The sequence below is a fragment of the Monodon monoceros genome, unplaced genomic scaffold (genome assembly GCF_005190385.1).
Source record: "Monodon monoceros isolate NGI ecotype Baffin Bay Population unplaced genomic scaffold, NGI_Narwhal_1 Super_Scaffold_5, whole genome shotgun sequence".
In the NCBI taxonomy this organism is placed as follows: Eukaryota; Metazoa; Chordata; class Mammalia; order Artiodactyla; family Monodontidae; genus Monodon; species Monodon monoceros.
In genome coordinates this window covers 105,240,956-105,262,622 of record NW_021703782.1, presented here as the reverse complement: position 1 = coordinate 105,262,622, position 21,667 = coordinate 105,240,956, and the positions used below count along the sequence as shown (strand labels likewise).

Genomic DNA, 21,667 nt, shown 5'->3' with positions numbered 1-21,667 from the left:
CCACAATGGCTCCCACCTGCCAGCATCCAACAAAGGTCACCTCCTCGGACCCTGGAGGCTGCACCTTTCAACTCTGAGCTTCCTCAGAGCCCCCCCTTTTATTGTTGTTGTCATTACACAAGCAATATCTAATATCAAAGAAAAATTAGAAAATAAAGAGAAGTAACAGGAAGAAGATGAAAATCTGCAGCGGGCTGTGGGCATCTGCACCCTGGTCATCCCCCGGAAGCACGTAGAATGGCTACAGAATATTCCATCATGGCCGCAATAGCCTGCCTTTTACCTTGCTCAGCCAAATGCCTATCGCTGGGCACTTGGGTGGTTTCTGTTTTTCGTTGTTGCAGGCAGTGCTCTGTGGGACAGCCTTAATCATTTCCATGGGATTAATCCATCGATCCCAGCATTGTTTGAGAGCCTGCTCGGTGCCAGGTCGTGTGTGGGGCTGGGGGTACCGGATGGGGAGGCAACCATGGTCCTCATCCTCCCAAGGACCCCTTTCTGGGAGGAAGGACCCAGCATGGAACCCCTGCCGAGGTGGGGAGCGAGGGCATCTCTGGGAGCCAAGGGAGAGGCAGTGACCCAGACTTGGAGGGTCAGGGAAGGCTTGTTGGGGAAGGGGATGTCTAGGTGAGACCCAAGGCATGAAGAAAGAAGAGTCATAGGTAGAGGGGCAGCTCTGCAGAGCCCCAGAGCCGAGAGAGTGCAGGTATCTGGGGGAACCAGAATTGCCCAGAAATTGGTTTTGCCGTGGTTCTTGCTGGCCATGGCCGCAGTGCCCTTCATGTGCACTACCCTTCGGTGGTTGTTTTTCAAAGTGCTGGTACATCTGTCCCCCACCCCGCCGTGGGGCTGGGATCTTCCTCTAATGGGGGACACAGAAGCAGGGTGACCTGCCGGCCCCAGGTGAGAGTCCCGCAGACACACCCGCCTCCGTCCCTTCACCTCACCCCAGGCTCAAGTGCAGGGCCTGCTCAGCTCCAGTTTCCCAGGCCCTTTGCAGGTGCTGTATCATTTGACAGAATCTGCCAGAAGAGGAAACTGAGGATCCGAGCTTAGGTGACAGCTCGGTTTGCCTGACGGGGTGGTGACCTTTTCTGCTGCTGAGGTGTGACCTTGGGCTGGCCTGGCCGGCTCCAGGTGCAAGGCCCCACCTGTATAGGAAGCGCTCTACTGGGATTGGAGAGGAGCCCCTGGCAAACACTGCCTCCGGGGCTGGGAAGGGTCTGTCCCCAGGCCTGAGCTGGCTTTTCTGGAAAACCCCAACCTTTTCCTGTGTCGTAAGATGCCTGGGAGACCAAATCGAGGGCTCTGGTGTAATCTCACAGCCAGGGACAGGTTTTATGTGCTCGGTGCTGTGCTTGGTGCTGGGGATAGGTCATGAGTGAGACAGACGGGGTCCCTGTCCTCGTGGGGGGAACAGACACCAGTTCATTGTGAAAGCAAAGTTATGCTGATGACTAACGGGCTTCTGCCCTGAATGGGGGTGTGTGGCTGTCAGGGACAGTCACAGTCTGAGGAAGGGCTTGAGGGTCCAGCCCAATGGAGTCCAGCCCCTTCACTGGACAGACGTGCTGGAGAGCCTGGGAGGGTGAGGAACTTGGCCAGGGTCACCCAGTCACGGTCAGGTGCCCGGACTCAGGCCCCAGGGCTTTTTTTTTTTTTTTAAATCTTTTGGCCGCACCACGTGGCATGTGGGATCTTAGTTCCCCAACCAGGGATTGAACCCATGCCCCCTGCGTTGGCAGCGCAGTGCCTTAACCACTGGACCGCCAGGGAAATCCCAGGCCCCAGCACTCTTAACCCTGCATCACCGCCTGGAAATCTGGGCTTGGAATCTGTTATCACTGCCAGGGGAGACGGTGAGCCCGTCCCCACTCACCCTCAACTGACCCCCGGAGAAGCAGACACAGAACGTGGGCCTGTTGGCCGAGAGCAGAGTTTCCCATGATGCACAGGTGGGGGGCATGCAGGCACCTGGAACAAGGAATGTGAAGCTGGCAGGGCCTCCCAGGGGATTTGCCCTTGTACCCTCCCTTCTGGGCCTGCTGGAGCCCGAGGAGACATGCAGCTGGTGACCCCGGGGTGGGGCAGGGCCTGTGTCCTTTGCTGGCTCAGGAGGGCAGCCCGCTGGAGTCTTATTATTTGGATAAACTTTCCATCTTCTATCTGCATGAAGCCTCTCCGTGCCGAGGGTCCCTGGCATTCCAGCCTGGGATTGGGTTTCCTTTTGGCCCAGCAGCGAGCACATGAGTGGATTTTCATCGTGGCTCATCTTCCTTCTCCCTCCCTTCCTGGGCTGGTCTCCTTTTGCTGCTCCCTCCCTGCCTTGAGCCCTCTCCCTGCTCCCACCCCACTTCCCTCTGGACCCAGGGAGCCAGCTCTGTGTGTGTGTGTGTGTGTGTGTGTGTGTGTGTGAGAGAGAGAGAGAGAGAGGGAGAGAGAGGGAGAGAGGGAGGGAGAGGGAGGGAGGGAGAGGGAGGGAGGGAGAGGGAGGGAGGGAGGGATAGAGCGATAGATAGGAAGATAGATAGATGGGCAGGGGGATGGACAGGGGGAGGCAGCAGCTTGGGAAGGAGGCTGACTTGGACTTAGTGAAAAGGATGGTGTCAGAGGACATTCGGCTAATGAAATGTGTGGGATTTGTGTGTCTGTGTTTAGCCTTTTTTCTTTTTTTTTTTAAAATTTATTTATTTTATTTTATTTATTTTTGGCTACGTTGGGTCTTTGTTGCTGAGCACAGGCTTTCTCTAGTTGGGTGAGTGGGGGCCACTCCTCATTGCGTTGCGTGGGCTTCTCATTGCGGTGGCTTCTCCCGCTGTGGAGCACGGGCTCTAGGTGCTCCGGCTCAGTAGTTGTGGTGCACGGGCTTATTTGCTCCGCGGCACGTGGGATCTTCCCAGACAAGGGCTCAAGCCTATGTCCCCTGCATTGGCAGGCAGATTCCTAGCCACTGCGCCACCAGGGAGGTCCCCAGCCTTTTTTCCATTAGGCTTTGGCCAGAGTAACTGGCACTTACTAGTGATTGATTATTAGAATGGCAGCTGACATTTATCGGGCTCTTACCAACAGTCAGGCCGAGTGCCACACACTACTCACACATTCTCTTATTTGGTCCTCACAACAACTCTTTGAGGTGTATGCTATTTTTACCCCCATTTTATGTATAAAGAAACTGAGGCTTGGGAAGTTCATGGTCAGTAGCAGAGCTGGGTCTGTCTGTGTTTTATCTTTTTTTTTTTTTTTTGGCCCAGCCTCGTGGCACGCGGGATCTTGGTTCCCCGACCAGGGATCAAACCTGTGTCCCCTGCAGTGGAAGTGTGGAGTCTCCCATCACTGGACCTCCAGGGAAGTCCCTGTCTGTTTGTGTTGTTACTGCTAACCTCTCTCCTGGGACAGAATCTTCTCCATAGCCTCCTTGCCAATTGGCCATCCAGCTTCTGCTTGTATACCTCCAGTGACAGGGAGCTCCCTACTCTATAGGCGCCACCTGTCCCACCACTGGGCACCTGAGATGGAAAGCCCCTTCTGGAGTCCTGTCTGCCGTGGGTGGGTCACTCGAGAACAGGCTCCATTTCGGCCGGGGTCTGGCTATGGCTGGCTTTCCACGGCATCTCTTTTCCTGAGAATTATCCAACTCTTCTGTTTTGGGAGTTGAGCTAGGTCCTCCCTTTTTCCTCTTAACAGTCCTTACCTGGTACTCAGCCCTTTACAGCATCATTCGTCACATACTGAGCAAGCCTGAGCAAACTTGATGTTGAAACCATAGAGGTATTTTCATTAGCATTGATCTGGACGTCTTAGTCAATTCAGTAAGACAAGAAAAAAAAGAGAGAGAGGTATAAACACAAGATACCAGGAAAGCAAGACACTGTGGTCCCGCCCTGGTGGAGTTCAAAGCACTTTCCCATCTAGCCTTGCCCTTGGCCTTGTCCACTCTGTGAGGCTACCTGTGGGAAGTGCAGGTTCAGAGAGACAAGGAGTTTGCCCAGCTGCAGTGCCGTGGAGCGGAGGGAGCTGTGGTCCACCGAGGTCTGGTGGCTTATGGTTTGTTGGGTGTTTGCTTTCTGAATCTTCGTTGATGTTTCTCCGTCCACTTCTCCTTTCTGAATAGTTAACCTCTGAGGGACAAGGGCCCAGGAAGACCGGACCCCAAGCGTGTTACCTTCCCATCCTCTGCATGGCCTGCAGAGCGACCGGGTAGCTGCTGCTTTGATTCCACTTTTCTGGTCCCCATTTCATGGCACGAAACACATCACAGAAAATTGCCAGTAGCACGGGTGGACACACTGTGGGACCCCTGAGCTTGTGAAAGACCCCACTGCCCACCTGACAACTCATCCCCCGGCCACCGACACTCGGGCAGGTGGAACTGCTTTCAGTTATTCAGGCATCATCATTGATGATACAAGCCCCCATCTGCTCGGGCTCTGTGGCTTTACTCGTTTCATTGAATCCTTATGACAACCCGATGCGGTGGGGCGGGTACCACTGTTACTCCCATTTTTACGGCCCAGGAAACTGAAGTTCAGAGAGAATTAAGCCACATGTCCAAAGCCCTACAGTCAGTGAGCAGTGGGGTTAGTATTTGAACTGAGATCAAATTCTAGAACCTTGACACTACAGTGTTCTGTGGAAGTGCCCTTCTCGACACAGGAAGGTACTCAGATGTTTGTGGAACAGATGAATATTTTCTCGCCTGTCTGAATCTGTGCATTTCCTGTGTCTTCTGCTTGGCATGCTCTCCCTGCCCAAACCTCCTCCTTCACCTTGCCAGCACCCCTTCATGTCTCGGGTGCCGCCTCCTTCTGGATGCCTTCCCCGACGCTGCAGGCTGGGTTAGCTGCCCCTCCTCTGGGTTCTTCTGCTGCTCCCAGCCCCATTGTAGGTTTTGTTGACAGTCTGTCTCCCTCATTAGACAACAGGGAGTGGGTTTGTCTAACTCACTCCTGAATGCCCAGTGCCCCGTGGTTGATGAATGAATGGATGAATGAGGGCAACACAAAACCTTTCTCGGCCAGCACGGTGGAGCCCCGGAGACCCTCACTTGTCCTTGGTGCTGCCCCCAGCTCCCATTTTGGTTGATCCTGAGCTGACTGACGGAGGACGTGGATTTCAGGCTGTCCCCAGCGCCCTGCCTCTTGGTGGCTGGTGGGAGGGGCTGGGTGGTGATGCTGGCTGTCAGGCTGGTCGTGGAGGAGGGGCTCAGGCAGCGAGTAGCTCTGCCTGGGATCTCAGGGTCTAACTCTAGTCTGGGCGCTACGGGGAAAGTTGGCGGTGGGTTCTCAAACAGGGGTCCGGGCCTGTGGTGGGCACCCGCCAGCATGAGGGTGCCGTGGCAGAGTGCCCTGGGCGCCCGGTCCAGCCTCAGCGCTCTGCACTGTGGGCGGAGAGCAGGCGTGTGTTGAGGGGCACCACGGCCTGGGGGCAGTTTTGACAGATGGCCAGGGCCCAGGCTTAGAGGACTCAAGCTCCAATGGGCGTGGCAGGGAAGAAAAGAAGAGCACGCAGGTGAGGGTTGTTGCTGAAAAGTCAGTAGGCACGGGGGTTGGGTGTGAGCGGGATGGAGGTCGGTGTTTACAAAATCACCGTCACAGGTCAGCCGCCTCTGTGCCCGGCGTGAGGGAGAAGCTGATTATCCCCAGTGCACGGAGGAGAATACGGAGTGAGGCACCGGGCCATGGAGCTGGGGTTTGTTCCATGTCTGTCTGGCTCCCAAGCCAGGGCTCTCTGGGGCAGGAGGATGGGCGAAGTGGAGCAGGTGAGCAGTCTAAGGAGGCTGGTCCTTCCTTTCCATCCTGCATGGCTCTGTTGGCCTGGGGTGTGGCCTTGGCCGTAGCAGGGCCTGGTGCAGGACACCAGCCTCTGGAGACCAATGAGAGTGGAAGTGGCGCAGGGCAGGTGTGGGTGGGCCGGTCCCCCTGCAGGGGGGCCTTGGCACCCCTTCTCCACCTGCCCCAGCTTGGGTCTGTGTTCCCAGAGAGCAGGCACTCCTGGGTCTGGGCTCCCAGAACAAGCCACCGACTGTCGGGTGCCCACAGCCGACTCTGGGCTCTGCCAGGCGGGGAGGGAGGGGCTGGAGGGGATGAGAGGGCCTTTGTTTCCTTCTGTTTGTGTCAAGATGGGAATCGACTTCCTCCCACTAAGGCGGCCTCCTCGAGGTGTAAGGGAAGGGCAGCCCCTGGCGGGTGCGGGTCTGCGGTCTGCCATTGGAGGGTGGGGCATTTCCCTGGGCCTCCACTTCGCGCCCCCTTCCATCCCCCTCCTTCCTCTGAGCATGCTCTCCCACCAGACCTGGGTCGCTGAGCCGTGGTTAAATATTTGCTAACCGAGAAGAGCTTTAAAGGCAGCTTTGTAAGGGATCCTGGCCGGCCCCTCCTGGTCCCGCTGCCTTGCCCCAAAGCTGCCTTCGTGCCGGGAGACCCGGCTCAGCCTCTACCCGGCTCAGCCTCCCTCCCAGGCCTCCGGGGCCACCATTTTGGCATCCGAAACTGGGTGGCCTTCCACCGCGGGTTGTTCATTCAGCACTCGTTTGTCGAGCACCTGTCTGGGCCAGACGTGAGCCTGGCGCTGGGTCTCTGTGTCACCACCGCCCCCTGCCCCCCACAGACGGTCACGGTGGTTGCAAAAACCATCAAGGCTGTGGTGGTGGAGACTTCGGGGCACTGGACCTGTCCTGGCGGGGGTGGTCCTGAGGAGGTGACGTCCAAGCCGGGGGAGGAGATGGCCAGGCGGAGAGGGTGGGCTCAGGGAGAGGGTTCCAGGCCAGAGACCCCAAGACCAGAGGCAGTTTTTCTCACTGGGTGCTGAAGCCCCAGACTCCTCTCCCCAGGCTGCTCTCAGGAGGAGCTGGGCCACTGACAAGGCTAGGGGGCCCTGGCTGCCTCTTCCCCACTCCCCCAGCCTTGGTTTCCCCATCTGTCCAATGGAGAGCTTGGACTTGATCTCAGAGGGCCCTTCCCAGGTCCGGTGGCCTGTTTTCAGCGTATGTGCCTGGCCCATTAATGAGGGAACACGCTAGAGCAGGGGTTCCACAGGTGCTGAAGGTTAAGATCACAGCCACGAACCTTTATAAGGCTCACGTGGCCCTTTGTTAGCAGCAAAACCAACATCTCCTGAGGGCGCTTTGACTGTTAACGACAGAAGCTAACATCTCCCGAGGACCCCTAGTCACTGAGTGAGGAGGGAGGGGGAAACTATCACCTTATGCCCGTTTTACAGACGAGGAAACTAAGGCCCAGAGAGGCCATTCTGAGCTCCGCGTTTGCTTCTTGCCTCGAGCTTGGCCCCAGAACACACCTGCCTCTGTGAGAAACCCACTCTCCTCTCCCAAGGCTGGTGCCGCGCTGAGCTCCTGGGATACAGATGTGACCGAGATGCCACCCTGACCTGGGGAGCTGCCAGGCGAGTGGGGAAATGTTGCCAGAGAGTCAACAGGGACTCCTGACTTGCACAGTTCTAGGTACTGGGGTAGAGTGGTGAACAGAGGCTGGCTCGGCTTCATGTCCCGGTTTTGCTCTTGCCTGTGTGAGGTTGGGGAAATCACGTTTCTGAGCCTCCGTTTCCTCATCTATAAATGGGTTTAACAGTAAATCTGGGTGAGGGTTGAATGAAATAATGTTGACGATAATTGCTAACGTAGATGGGAGCTGCCTTCGTGGCTGGCATTGGGCTAAATGTTACATGCATTAGCTCATGCCCCACTTATTATTATAATTCCGTGCAAATGGGAAACCGCAAAGCATTGTGATGGAGGAGATGATGTCTGAGTAGGGCCCTGAAGTGTGGCTAGGAGTCTGAACTGTGGAAAAGAGGGGGAAGGGAGCTTCAGGCAGAGGGCACAGCACAAGTGAAAGCGTGGAGGTGGGAAGGTGGGACATTGGGGAGGGAGGGAGGATTGAGATCCTGAAACTGATTTGGCGCGATGTTTGCGGGCGGCAGTGCACCAGGCCCCATGGCAGGTGCTGAGAGAATTCGGTGATGGATGAGCCTTGGTCTCTGGGGTCCGGCGAGAGCCTTTACAAAGTGCTTCGCGTGACTGTCTCCTGTACGTTTCCACCGCCCAGAGAGCCTGGGTTCGAGTCCCAGCTTGGATTTGGGGTTCTCCACTTGACAGCTGGCTGGCCTTGGACAAGCCACTGGGCCTTACAGCCTCTGTGTCCTCAGTGGGGGTGTTACCTGTACCCACTTGCTGGGGCTGTTGCCAGGGCTCAAAGTGTGGCAGATCCCCCTGCAGGGTGCTGGGCATCACCAGCTGGCATTTTGCTTCACCAGCTGTGTGAGGCCGGGTAGGCTCCTTGGCTGCCCCATGCTTCCGTTTCCCGCTCTGTCCTCGGGGGTGATGAGGACCCTCCTTCTCGGGGCTGTCTTGATGTCCCACATGAAGCACGGAGCCGGCGCACTGTCAGGTGTCCATTGTTGCCGGGCCTTGGCGTGCTGGGGGCTGCTGGATTACGGAGTGAGGCTTTTCCTTGTTCATAACTGGCCCCAGGGAAGGGGTGACCCAGCAGAGGCTCCCTGCGGGGCACCTGAGGCCAGCAGGGAGGAAGCCTCGAGGGTGGCAGCCACCTTCCCCAGGAGGAAGGACAGCATGGTGCACATTCTCATGGCCCCGGGACCCAGCCGCGGCCCCGGGTCGGGCATCCCTTTCTGTGCTGAGGAATCTCTGGGGCGGGTGTGGAGCTGCGCTGCTCAGTGTGGGCGGTGGCTCCCCACCGGGGCGGGGCAGGGCGGGGGCCCCGGCTCAGGACCTCTGCCTCTGGCCTCTCACTCGGGGCTTCCTTCCTGTTCCTCCTTTGTGCCAGGTCCTGTCCCAGATGTGGTGGGTACTGCCTGGGGGTATGAGACAGGGCACAGGCCTTACCCACTGTGGAATCAGGGGAGAGGGGGGAGGTCCCACCCAGCCTGGGGACATCCCGGGGGAAGGGATGGTGCGGTGGAAAGTGAGAAGGGAGGGGGTGTCCCTGACCCGGAGGGACCCCACGGGGAGGAAGGGCACCCAGGGGTCTGCGGGCACGCCGAGGAGCTTGATCTTTGTCATAAAGGCAGTGGGAACTGTGGAAATTTTTGAGCAGGGGAGATTCAGGGTGAGAGCTGTAACAAAAAGATCCCCGTGGTTCCTGTGTGTGGGAAGGATCAGAGGGAAACGGGAAGCCGAGGGGGTAGAAATTTGGAGGCCGTGGCAGGGGTACGATGGGAGGGGCCTGGTGTGGAGGTGGGCTGAGCTATACTGGCCTCTCGACCAGCCCGTGGGCAGCTGGGACACCCACCTCACCCTGATGGCCTTGCTCTGGGGAGCAGGACACGGCTGGGGTGGGAATCCTCTTGGCTCCAGAAGTCGGGTGACCCTGGATCAGTCCCTCGCCCTTGCTGGGTGCTGTCGCCCTTATGGACAAGGACTGGCCTGGCCGGGGGCACCCAGCTGTCCTGTCCCCTCCTGGCTCTGCAGGCTTCCAGCTGCTGGTTCAGGCTCTTCTCACGGGTGGGCTGCCAGCCCTCCTCTCCTGCTGGCCGATGGAGCCTGTCATTACCCGCCTTCCACCAGCTTCGCCCCCCGATTACAGGAGCCCCGTCGGCCACCCACAGGGCCAGTGCTGTGGGGCGCCCCAGGGGCTGGCAGTCTGGAAGGTGGGGGTGAGATGCATTTGCCCAAACTTTTGTTCCCTGTTAACACTCAGACTGTTCTGGGTCCGTATAATTTATAAGCTGTGTGTCCTTGGAGGAGTCACTTAAACTCTCTGAATTTCAGTTTTCTACTGTGTAAAGTGGGGACAACACATAGAGTAACTCGTGTAACGTGCAGCCGTCCTGGGTCCAGAGGAGCTGCTGAGCGAGCGGCTGTTGCTGTTATGTGTTGGTAATGATAATACGGGGTGTTGAGCAGAAAGGCCCTGGGCCGGGCACTGAGGGCTGGCATGCCGACCCAGCTCTGTCAGGACGTTCTGTGTGACCCTGGGCGAGTGTCTCCACTGCTCTGGACCTCAGGCTTCCCTGGCTGAGCCAGGTAGATGATGGAGATGGTGGTACTTCGGACAACTCCGTGACACAGGGATGCTTAGTCCCTGCCCCCACTCTGCCTCTGCTGTCCCTTTGGCTCTGGGGTGGGTGGGGTTGGTATCCCCAAGTGCCTCCCCCACCTTCCCGCCCCGGGCCTGATCCCCTGGGCTCTGGGAACCAGGCAGGCAGGTTGTGGCCCTGCCCCACCCTACAGGGTGCTGCCCTCCTGGTTTCAGTCGGCAAATCTCTCAGCCCTGATACGGGGCTGGGCTCTTGGGTGAGGTGTGTTCCTGGAGCCCACTGGAGGGACCGGATGAGCCAGGGATGGGTCTGGCACAGTGCCCTCAGCTCGGGCCAATCCAGGGCTGGGACCGGCGTGAAGCCCCCATGGTTGGCACAGGGCTGATGTGATCTTGGCTGGAGAGCGTCCTCTTCGTCTTGGTGCCTTGTCAGTGTAGAGGGGGTCCCAGACCTGGGCTCAGATCCTGCCTCTGCTGCTTCCCGGCTGAGGGACTTGGCAGTTCTCTGGGGCTCCGTCTCCTCGCCTTAAACATTCCTCCAATTCAGACACCACCTGCCCCAGGGCTGAGTTGAGGGTTGGGGGGGATGATTGAGGTAAGAGGCTTAGCACAGGTATGGCGAGTGCTGGGCTTGGGAGGGCCATGAGAAGGCAAAGCATCTCCTTAGCTTGGCACTGGAGGCTCTCGGAATGTACCTTTCTGGGCCCTTTCTCCAAGGACCTTTGTACTCCTTCCTCCCATCCTGAGCTCGGCAAGCCCCTTCTCTCTGAGTACAGTGGCCCCCAGAGTAACCAGGGAACTTCAGCCACCTTGGGGCCTCCCCAGTTCTGGCCCAGCCCCCGCTCTCTGAGTGCAGGAAGTAGTGTGATCCTTAACTTGTCAGTTTGGAAGATCAGAGATTAACATTCTTCTGGCTGCCTTGCCTGCTGGTGGTGCTGGTCCTGGGGTTGGGCCGGGACAGGCCAGGGTTTGCTCCGCCTGTTTCAAGGGCCTCTCCCTGGGTTAGAGGAACCTTAGACAAGAGGCACTTTACAGGAGCCCCCATTAGCAGCATGCCTCCTCCTTGCCAGGGTGAAGTGCATTATGCTCATTAGCCCGTTGATCTTATAACCTGATCAGGCAGATACTGTTGTGCTGTTTTGCAGAGGGGGAAACAGAGGCTCAGAGAGGGGAGGTACCTTTGCCAAGGTCACACAGCTAGTTGGTAGCAGAGCTGGAACTTGAGCCCAGAGCCTGAATGCCCAGTGGAGACGGTGCCGTGTTTGCAAGTGGGGGTGATGCTGGGTCTTGCTACACCGCCCGCCCCCAGTTCTTCTGTCCAGCCCGAGGGGGGCTGTGGTCAGCTTCCACTCAGAGCTGACTCACCAGCAGCTCAGAAATGGTGCTGAGGGCTTCCCTGGTGGCACAGTGGTTGAGAATCCGCCTGCCAATGCAGAGGACACGGGTTCGAGCCCTGGTCCAGGAAGATCCCACATGACGCGGAGCAACTAAGCCCATGCCCTACAACTACTGAGCCCGCGTGCCGCAACTACTGAAGCCCGCGCGCCTAGAGCCCGTGCTCCACAACGAGAGAAACCACTGCAATGAGAAGCCTGCACACTGCAACGAAGGGTAGCGCCTGCTCGCCACAACTAGAGAAAGCCCGCGTGCAGCAACAAAGACCCAACATGGCCAAAAATAAATAAATAAAATAAATAAATTTATAAAAAAAAGAAATGGTGCTGAGGCCAGCATCCCAGTCAGCTCCTGGGGTGAGCCCAGCACTGATCAGATAATCTTTGAGATTTTAGATCAGCTGAGCCAACAGGGACCCACCCACACATTTTGCAAGTAGGAAGACTGAGGTCCACAGAAGATTGACAAATGAGGACCCAGTAGGAGTGAAGTTTCCCTGCCAGCTCCGACCAGGTAGGGGCTGGAGAGCCCAGACTTCAGTCTAGGCTCTTAGTCACCAGCTGTGTGACCTTGGGAAAGTCATTTTGCCTTTCTGAACCTCGGTTTCCTCATCTGTAGAATGGGGATTGTAAAGCCTGTGTTGCCTGCCTCTAGGGAACAGGCAGAGATCCAGCAAGAAAGTGTAGGGCAGAGCCCTGGAAATTGTGTTGGGAATGAAGAGGCTTCAAGAGGTGGGGGAATGTGTAGGCTTTGATGTGAGATTAGGTTTGAAACCCACCTGTTTCCCCATTTAGGCCAAGTGTCTTTTTTTTTTTTTTTTTTGGCTGTGCTGCACTTACGGGATTTTAGTTCCCCAACTAGGGATTGAAGCGGGGCTCTCAGCAGAGAGAGTGTGGAGTCCTAACCACTGGACCGCCAGGGAATTCCCTAGGCTAAGTGTCTTTCAGAAGGTCTCCAAGTCACCCTGAGCCTCAGTTTCCTTATCTATAAAATGGGGGTGACAATCTATCAGCATTACCTGAGCTCTTGAACAGACACAAGTCCTCAGTGGAAAGGCACCCCAGTCAACTCTGGGAGTTAGTTCTGGGGGCAGAGTCAGGAAGACTGGCTGGTAAGGAGGCCCCTCTGAGTCACCCTCGATGGTCCCAAAGGGTACAGGCTTTGGAGACATGGCTCCAGTCATCTGGGGGGCAGAGCCATCCTAAGAACCAGAGATACAGATGCAAGATCCCTTATTCAACCAGCTCGCCAAAAGACTCCAAAAGAGCCCCTGGGGCGGTGGGCAGGGGGAGAGAGATTGAGAGAGCCAGAGAGAGTGAGAGAGAATGAGTGTGTGTGTGCGTGTGTGTGCATGTCTGCCTGCGTGTATTTCTCCCTGGCCTCCATGTCCTGGGCGTGTGTGTGTGTGTGTGTGTGTGTGTGTGTGTGTGTGTGTCTGCATGTATGTCTCCCTGGCCTCCATGTCCTGGGCGTGTGTGTCTGTGTGTGTGTGTGTGTCTGCGTGTATGTCTCCCTGGCCTCCATGTCCTGGGCGTGTGTGTGTGTGTGTGTGTCTGCGTGTATGTCTCCCTGGCCTCCATGTCCTGGGCGTGTGTGTTTGTGCGTGCGTGCACGCGTGTGCATGTGTGTGTGTCTGCGTGTATGTCTCCCTGGCCTCCGTGTCCTGGGCGTGTGTGTCTGCATGTATGTCTCCCTGGCCTCCATGTCCTGGGCGTGTGTGTGTGTGTGTGTGTGTGTGTGTGTGTGTCTGCGTGTATGTCTCCCTGGCCTCCATGTCCTGGGCGTGTGTGTGTGCGTGCGCGCGTGCCTGCGTGTCTGTCTCCCTGGCCTCCGTGTCCTGGGCGTGTGTGTGTGCGTGCGCGCGTGCCTGCGTGTCTGTCTCCCTGGCCTCCGTGTCCTGGGCGTGTGTGTGTGCGTGCGCGCGTGCCTGCGTGTCTGTCTCCCTGGCCTCCGTGTCCTGGGCAGTGGCCTCTTCAAATCTGAGCGGAGCCACTGCCTTCGTGCCGTGGATGTTGCGTGGAGGTGGAGGCCTGTGTGGGCAGTGGCTCCCTGAGGTCGCAGAGCACAGTGGTGGCTGCACCCAGACTCCCAGAATTCACGTGCCGTCCTCTTGGTTTCCTAAGGGTGTCAGGACCCCCGCAGGCGGTCCCATGACAGCCCCACGTAGGTGCTCAGGCGCTTTTGTTGACTGATGAGTGAGATGACCTTTCGTGAGCCATTAATCTTTCTGGACCTTGGTTTATACACCTGTAAATGGAGGGTTTATTTACCTGTATTCACCTCGGGGCCATTTGAAGACTCTGCACGTGTCTGTGTGTCGGGCCCTGCGTCTGAGTGGGATGAGCTTACCTCCTAATTCTGCAGGATATGCTGGCAAAGGGGCACAAGAGGGCCCAGCGACTGGTTCTGGGCTCTCGCAGAGGTGGAAGATTATGCCAAGGGAGCCCACCAGGGTCAGGTGGGAACCTGGGTTCCTGCATGGTCCTTGCACCTGTCCAGGTGTTCCCACCCCCTTACCCTTGCCTGTGTAGTTCTCTTCCTCCTAGGGAGCGCTCCCTTTTTCAGGTCTTTATTGAAGACCTGCCGATCCTTATCATTATTATTATTTTGCGATTCTCTTCCTGCTTCTTTTTTAAAAAAGTCTTTATTGGATTTTTTCAAACTATGAAAGTTATGCCTGCTAATAAAACTTTCAAACAGTCCTTACTGTTGTTATGAGCTGAGCACGATGGCTATGATTAGTAGTAACATTTATGGAGGTCCTGAACTGGACCCATCTGTTATGCCCATTTTACAGATGGGGAACTTGAGGTTCTGAGAGAGCTAGGCAGCTTGTGGGGCTGGGTCTTCAGAACTGGGATTCTGAACTCACAGGGCCTGGGGCTGGAGGGCAAGCTCCATCAGTACCCCGCTACCTTCTTATCCTAGAGCATCTGGGTCTGAGTGCAGGAAAGGAGGGAGGATGTGTGAGAAAGTGTGGAGGGTGGGTGAGGCCGGCACTCATCCTCAGACTGCTCCAGCCCAGTCCCTCTCCGTAGCTCCCAGCAGCAACTGCGTCGCTACAACTAGCCAGGGCCTCCCAGTTCCCGGGCCAGGGACCCCTGCAGTCGGCCCTGCCTCTGGAGAGGGGCCACAACCTACTTCTTCTCTGCCCGCTGCGAGGAGGGATGCCCTGTGGGGCCCTTTGGACAGTGGTCAGAGCCGGGACCAGGAGGGGGTCAGCAGGCTGTGGCTAGAACCCTGACTGCCTCGGTCTGGCTCTGCGGCCTCAGGTGAGCCCCTCACCCTCTCTGGCTCACAGTCCCCTTTGGGCTGATGAGGCCCCGAATCCCTGGCACGTGGTGTCTCCCGAAGCCTTGGGAAGAGGCAGGAAGAGCTGGTACAGGTAGGTGTGGAGGAGAGAGGGGCGCCTGAGGCCTCGGGGACCACCCGTGGACACCCAGGCAGGGACGCGTGGTGGGATTCGAGTCATTAAACCCCTCTGGCAGCTCCAGGGAGATCGCCGCTGCAGGGTGGCGAGGAGGGAGAGAGTGGGGTGCTGAGCAGGCCTTGCAGGGAGGGGGCTGCCTGGGCCGTGGCCCCCGAGCTCAGCAGGCAGGAGGTGCCTCTCCAGGGCTGCAGTGCCGCCTGCGCCCTCCTCCGCAGCGTCTGACCAGAGAGGCTGCTGGGGGACTGTTCGGGGCTCCTCCTCTGGGAGCCCTTTGCTCCTGGAGGGGACTGGACCCCCTCCCCTCCCTGCCTCTCCGAGGTCTTTCCAGCCCTGACACCTAGGCCCCCCTGCGCAGCCCCCCGAGTCGTCATCCTCTGCCTTCCTGTGGCACCTCCTCTGTACCAGCACGTGGCAGTTCCTCCCAAGTTGTCTTAGGACATCTCTCAAGAATGTGCTCCTGGCTGCCAAGAAGCCATCCCGCGGCCCTCTTCCGTCACGGTCTTCCCTTTCCAGCGCTCCCTCTGCTGCCAAACCCAAGCTGAGCTACCCAGTTCCCTGGCGCTGCCGGGACCCTCCTCCTGTGGCCCCTAACCTCTCACCCAGCGGGCGGGTGGCAGCGTCCGCAGCCCCTGGGGCGTGGCGTGGGGTGGGCACGCAGTCCTTAGAGACCAGCCTCCCTCCCTATCCCAATCCATTTGGCTCCCAGGTTGGAGAGCAGATTGGGGTACTGAGAGACCCCACATTGTCTGATCTGTTTGGTTCTGGAATCTCCGGTAGCAAAGAGTTTATCTGAAAGCAGGTCCAGGTCTAGACGGTTCTCGAGTTTGGGTAGCAAGGCATGCCTGTGGTGGCGCTTGGGTGAGATCAGGGCTGCTGCAGCCTGTTTGGGGGCGCAGCGCCCATGGGGCTGTCTTCTCGTTTCCTACTCCTTTGAGCGAGGCAACCCATATTTCTGTACCCTGTCCCCTCTCCACCCTCTGCCGGGTGACTTCTCCTCTCCCACTCCTCGTGCCCTCTACTCCTGGACCCTGGTCCCACAGCATCACTTGGATAAACTCTTCCGCATCCCGACGTGAGAGGCCAAGAATGAATTTCCTTCTCGCCTCCTACTCTGCCCCTGTCAGCCTGGATGCATCAGGCCTGTCAGTCTCACCTTCGTTTTCTGTCTCCATCTGGGTCACCTCGTTCTCTTTCATTTCCTCGGCCTCCCCTGGCTTCCTCTTCAACCCACAGTCCTGCCCAACGTGGGCCTCGGTGTGCCCCTCGATGGGGCGATGCCTGGGCCTTCTGGCTGGGCCCTTCCCTGGCAGGACGTGATGCCTGGGCTTAGCTGACCCGGCAGCTGAGAACATGCTGGGAGTCAGACAGACCTGGGTTTGAGTCCCAACACAGGATGGCGGCTTCCTCCTGGGCCTGGCTTCCCTCGCATCAGGGCGTATTCTAGCCCTTCTGGAAGTAGTGCTGTGTCTGAGGCTGGGTGCATCAGGGCTGAGTCAGGCATCCTAGAGCTGTTGCTGAAGGACCCTTGAGATCCGAGGGCCAAGCCTACCCATGCTGCGTGCTGGGACAGTGCCCATTGGCTGTCCGGCTGTTTGAGGCAGAGCTGGGGCAAAACCCTGGGCTGGAGGCTGAGAACCTGGCTCTCCAATGCTGGGTCTGCAAGCTTCCCCATCCTTAACATGGGAAAACAATAACACTGACTCCCTAGGGTTTTTGTGAAGATTCTTTGAGATCCTGCATGTGAAATGTGCCCACCCACTGGCTTGGGTTAGCACTCAGTAAAAGAGAGCGATTATGATGACGATTACATGTTTTATCAGTGTTGTTGTTGTCTACGGTCCTGTTTTCTCTGTTTGGCTCCAGTGCGTTACCTCGTCTTCCCCCACCCCCAGCCCGCCTCATCATTTTTCAAAACAATTCCCGTGGTGTTTGAGAGAGTTCTGGTTGTTTATAGTTTTAAAAAAATAGGCATTCAAAGCAAATTCCTCATTTGTTCTCCCCTTCCTCCCCCCCAAACAGAATCTGAACAGACATGAGCTCATTCCAGGAAAGGGGAGCACAGGCCTGTGGAGAGGGACCCATGGGCTGAGCCGCCTCTGGAAGGAGTGGAGGGAGTGGGCCTGCCCGAGACCCTAGGTGTGGGATGTGGCACCTGCTCTCAGCCTCCCTCCCCAGCTACCACCTCCTGGCTGGGCCTCAGGACTGCATTCCAGTTATGCCACTCACTAGCTGTGTGACCTTGTGCCAGTGACTTAACCTCTCTGAGTCTCGGTGTCCTCTGTAACTGGGGATAACACCAGCCGTACCCCGTAGAGCTATTGAGAGGATTAAAGGAAATGCTGTCCTAGCTGGGTGCCCTCGGTATCCAGAGGCCAGCCATGGGAGGGGACGGCGTCACTTCAGCCCCTTCTCCTCTGAGAAAGGAACAGGTCTTTGGAACCTGGAATCCAAGACTGTCCGAGGTGGTAGGGCCTGTCCATTATTGAGTCTGGTCCTCACGGTGTGCAGGGGGAAACAGGCCCAGAGAGGGGAGCCGCATAGTGGGTCAGCACGAACCCCGGGGCAGGACTCGAGCTGCAGCTACTCAGGACCGGGAAGCCTTGGCCAAGGAGAAGGCGCCCTCGGCATGGGTTACAGCCCTCTCTGGACCTCAGTTTCTTCGTCTGTGAATGGGGACACCCAGGCGGCATGTGCTGGGCTTGCTCTGGTGCTCCAGTACTCTCCTTCTCTATGCTTTAGCCGAAGAGAGAAGCAAAGAGCCAGTGAAAGCAAAGGGGTTGTTAACTTGGTAGATGAGTTGATTTTAGAATGTTTATTTTTTTATTGTGAAAAGAATCATGCTCATAAAATAGTTCAAATGCTATACAAGTGAATAAAGCAGAAACTGAAATTTGCTCTCTGCTTCTCATTCCCACACCCAGGTGCGCCGCCCTTAACAGCCTGGAGTGCTGCCTTCCGGACCTCTTTCTGGAGGTCTCCAAGCATAAATAACTCATAGGCACATGCAGGAATAATTTTAAATGAGATGATATGCAGTGTGGGATTCCGTAGCACTGTTTTCTTTACGTGGCCGAGTACGGACAACCTTCCCTTTGTTGGTACCTGTACCCATGTCCCCTTAATCTTCTGACCGTCCTGGGTGAACTGCTAGGTGTTGAATCATTCCCCACGTGCACAATTGGCTTGTTTCTGGTGATTTCTGGTGCATAGATGCCTGCTGTCGTGTGAGTTCTGTGGGCTGGATTCCTATAGGAGCAAGTACAGCATCAAAGGGCACCCATGTACCCTTGGAACTGCATGCAGCTGTGGTCCCCCTCCAAAAAGGCCGTCCCAACTTCCCACTCCCCCAGTTCTGGTTAAGGTGCCTGTTCTCGTCCTGGCTGGTCCTGGCTGGTCTGACAGGGGAAAACGGAATCTTGGTTCTGCTTGCGTTTGTTCGCTGGCTGGTGAGGCCGAGCGTCTTTTCACATGTCTGTTGGTTTCTCGTGTCTTTGGTGGTTTCTCTGTCAGGGTCATTGTCCTTTTCCCCGCCCAGAGGCTCACCCACGTGTGTGTGGGAAATGCACCACCCCTACCAGGAATGCAGTGCAGATGCAGACACGGAGCTCCTGCGGACAATTTTATGAACCGGGATTTGGGGCAAGGCGGGTGCCCCTCCCTGGGGCAGGGTTGCTGCCCGGAAACAACTGCACCAACCTCATGGCCCCTTTGTCCCTCCCTTGCAGAGAAAACGGGGAAGATCCTGACGGAGTTCCTCCGCTTCTACGAGGACCAGTATGGTGTGGCTCTCTTCAACAGCATGCGACACGAGATCGAGGGCACCGGGGCGCCACAGGCCCAGCTGCTCTGGCGCAAGGTGAGAGGCGCTGGGCCAGGGGCAGGGCGGCCTCCATGGCCTCTGTTTCCCATTGTTGCTGGATGGCCTCTAAGGGCCGCACCCGGCTTCTGAATAGGCAGGTGACCTGGTGGTGGTGTCGAGGTCCTTTTAGCACCGTGGGCGACTCCCCCGGGCCAGCCCCTTCGTCAGCAGAGCTGGGGCTCTGAGTCATCTTGACAGGCCTGGTCCAAGCCCAGTTCCTTCTCTTACACTCTGTGTGCCCGCGAGCTATTACCTCACCTGTGGAGCCTCATGTGCTCATCTGTAAACCCAGATGAGCACACCTCCCGAACCTGGTGGCTGTGAGGATTAGAGATTTGTCGGCTGGGTGCCTGGGGCTGGGCGGGTGCTGGCTGACACTGTCATCATCCCTGGCCTTGTCATTATCCCACTATCAGTGGTAGGATTATGTTTGCACAGTAAATATTTGTCCAGTGAGGACTGGAAGCTGCCTGGCTCCAGCCTGGGGGTCAGCATGGGCCGGACGAGGTGGAGAGCCTCCTGGGGAGGGGATCCTGTGGTCGGCCCTGGCATGGGGCCGGGGATGGGAATGGCGCCGAGGAAGTGAGGGGATAGCCGGGGCACTGGTGGGGCTCTGGGTTCCCGGCTGGAAGTCGCCAGGCCTGGGTCTGAGCACGTGGGGTGAGAGGCCAACCCTTGCTCCTCTGGGGGTGCTGCAGGGGCCCTGTGTCAGCCCAGGGAAGTCCTGTTTGAGGGCACTGCACGTCCCATTACTTGGGTCATTCCCTTTCAGTGACCTTCACCCTCTGCCCACTGGATGGCCGGGCAGGTGGCAGAGGGAGGGGTGATGAGAAGGAAGGGTGCCAGCCCCCCTCCTCTGCAGGTGTACCGGCCCTGGAGTGGCTGAGTGGCAGCCCAGAGGCTACTTATTCCTGGCTGGTGGCCCCTGGCAGAGCGCCCAGCGGCTTCTCTCTGGGGATCAGACTGGTCAACCAGCCAACCCCAGTGCCTGGGGCTCGGGGCATTCGTGGCTGATTTCCATGGTTGGCGGGCTGTGAAGTCGCCCTTGCTCGCCTCGCCACAGCTTCCGCCCCCAGTCCTGTCGCCTTCTTCGGGGCTGCCCGGGTCATCCTGTGCTCAGGCTTCGAGGGGCCGGGGGCAGTGCTGTAGCTGAGGGATGGAGGCTGGAACCCCGTGGTCTGGTGGGAAAGAACTCGGGGGGGCCTTGGGTTCAAATCCTTTTATTAACTGGTGGCCGGGGCCATTGATGTAAGCTTCAAGTCTGTTTCCTCATCTGCCAGATGGGCACCTCCTGCACAGAGGAGGATGCGGATTCAGTGAGAGAACGAATGGGGGTGGGAGTCCCCACTTGCTGGGTAACCTTGCTGAGCCTGTTCTTCTGTCTGTGAAATGGTGCCCAGAGGGAAGAGTCATGGGCCAGAGGAGAGAGCAGCTTTGTGGAGGGGGTGGGCATCGCATGGCGCTCTGAAGGCTAGGTGGGATTCGGATTATTGGGAAGGCGTCTCTGGAAGGGGGAACGGTGTGGGCAGGGGCGTGGGCATAGCGGGGTGTGCAGAAGGAAGAGCCCGCAGAGGCCCTGCGCTGGGAGTTGTTTCATTCCACTCCCCGCCCTCCCCCAAAACCAAGTGCCTAAAGATGTGCCTGTTTATCATGAGACCAGGGGGCGGGGCCGCATCACTTGACCGGCTCTGAGCATTTGTGACCCTTTGGTGTCATCGCAGCAGCAGGAACGGCTGGAGGCGTCAAGTCAGTGGAGTGGGAGAGCTGCCACTGAGACTAAAGGATTCCGCCGAGAGACAGGCCCCCTACTCGGGACACACACTGACTGTGACGGGTCAGGTGCTGGGGCCACACTGCCCTTGCTGCCCCCAGACACTCAGGGAGACAGTAAACAGCCCTTTACACGATAAAGTGGGCGCTGTGAAGGAGATGACAGGGTGGACTCAGACAGTGGGGCCTGACTTGTCTGGGTGGCCCAAGAGGGCTTCCTGGAAGAAGGGCCATCTCAGGGGAAGACCTGATGGGAGAAGGAATATCAGACCACGGGAATGGCAGGTGCAGAGGCCCGAAACTGAGCCTTTAAATGGCTGGCCCAGGGTGGTGGAAGCAGGATTCAAGCCAGGTTCCAGATTCCTGACCAAAGTCTCTTTCTGTCTTGACCCCCCAGCCTGCCTGGGGTGGAGGGGAGGTCAGGGCTGTGTGTCAGAGCCTCTCAGAGCATCACACCTCCCTTTGATTTGGGGCCCAGAAAAGACTGTCTGGTCTCCTGATGTCATGGCAACCTCCTGACCCTGTGGCAGCAGATGTGGCCTGGCCTGGGTATCTGGCAGGAGCACACCTGTGTAATAGGAAAGATGGCCTTGGACCCAGCCCAGGTGAGCGGCTTCCAGTGGGCAGAACTGGAATGGCTCCCCTGTTTGGAAGGAAATGTCACAGGCAACCTGGGTCCCAATAACCTAAGACAGAAATGGGGTTCCCTGACGCGCTAAGCATTTACTCTGCATGAGAAACGCCTTTGACACCCACAAGGTTGAGTATTTGTGGTAAGAAAACAGAAGTAACATGTAAGCAGGAAGAGTAAGATGAAATCACCCACAATCCCTGAAAAGGAGGAATCTTTGGTCCCATTTTGTCATTCAGTAAAGTGAGGCTAAGTCATGATAACAGTATAGTACTAGAAGTCATCATCATTATCACATACATTGTTTTGGTGGAAATAATAATACAGGGATACTTCCCTGGCGGTCCAGTAGTTAAGACTGTGCTCCCGAGGCAGGGGACATGGGTTCGATCCCTGGCCGGGGAAGTAAGATCCCACATGCTGCAAGATGTGGCAAGTAAATAAATCAGTAAGTAAGTAAATAAATGACATTTCCTCTTAAAAAAAAAAAAGAAAGAATAATACAATAAATAACAATACAATTAATAATAATACAAGTAATGGTAGTAATAAAAACAGCAGTCCTTTTT

At 57.2% G+C, this 21,667-nt stretch overlaps 1 protein-coding gene across 3 annotated transcripts in view; it reads left to right on the top strand.

Annotated features, from left to right (window-relative positions):
* The window catches only part of NIBAN2 (niban apoptosis regulator 2), a 55,059-nt gene that overhangs the window by 12,896 nt on the left and 20,496 nt on the right, over nt 1-21,667 (top strand). The window contains exons 1-2 of one of the 3 annotated variants that reach the window (XM_029203228.1): nt 3,250-5,758; nt 18,564-18,694. In XM_029203228.1, coding sequence (XP_029059061.1) covers nt 5,698-5,758; nt 18,564-18,694 — 192 coding nt within the window. In that variant the 5' untranslated portion in view covers nt 3,250-5,697. Of the gene's footprint in view, nt 1-3,249; nt 5,759-13,217; nt 18,695-21,667 lie in introns of those variants that run through there. The other 2 variants (XM_029203229.1, XM_029203227.1) reach the window with 2 other exon arrangements.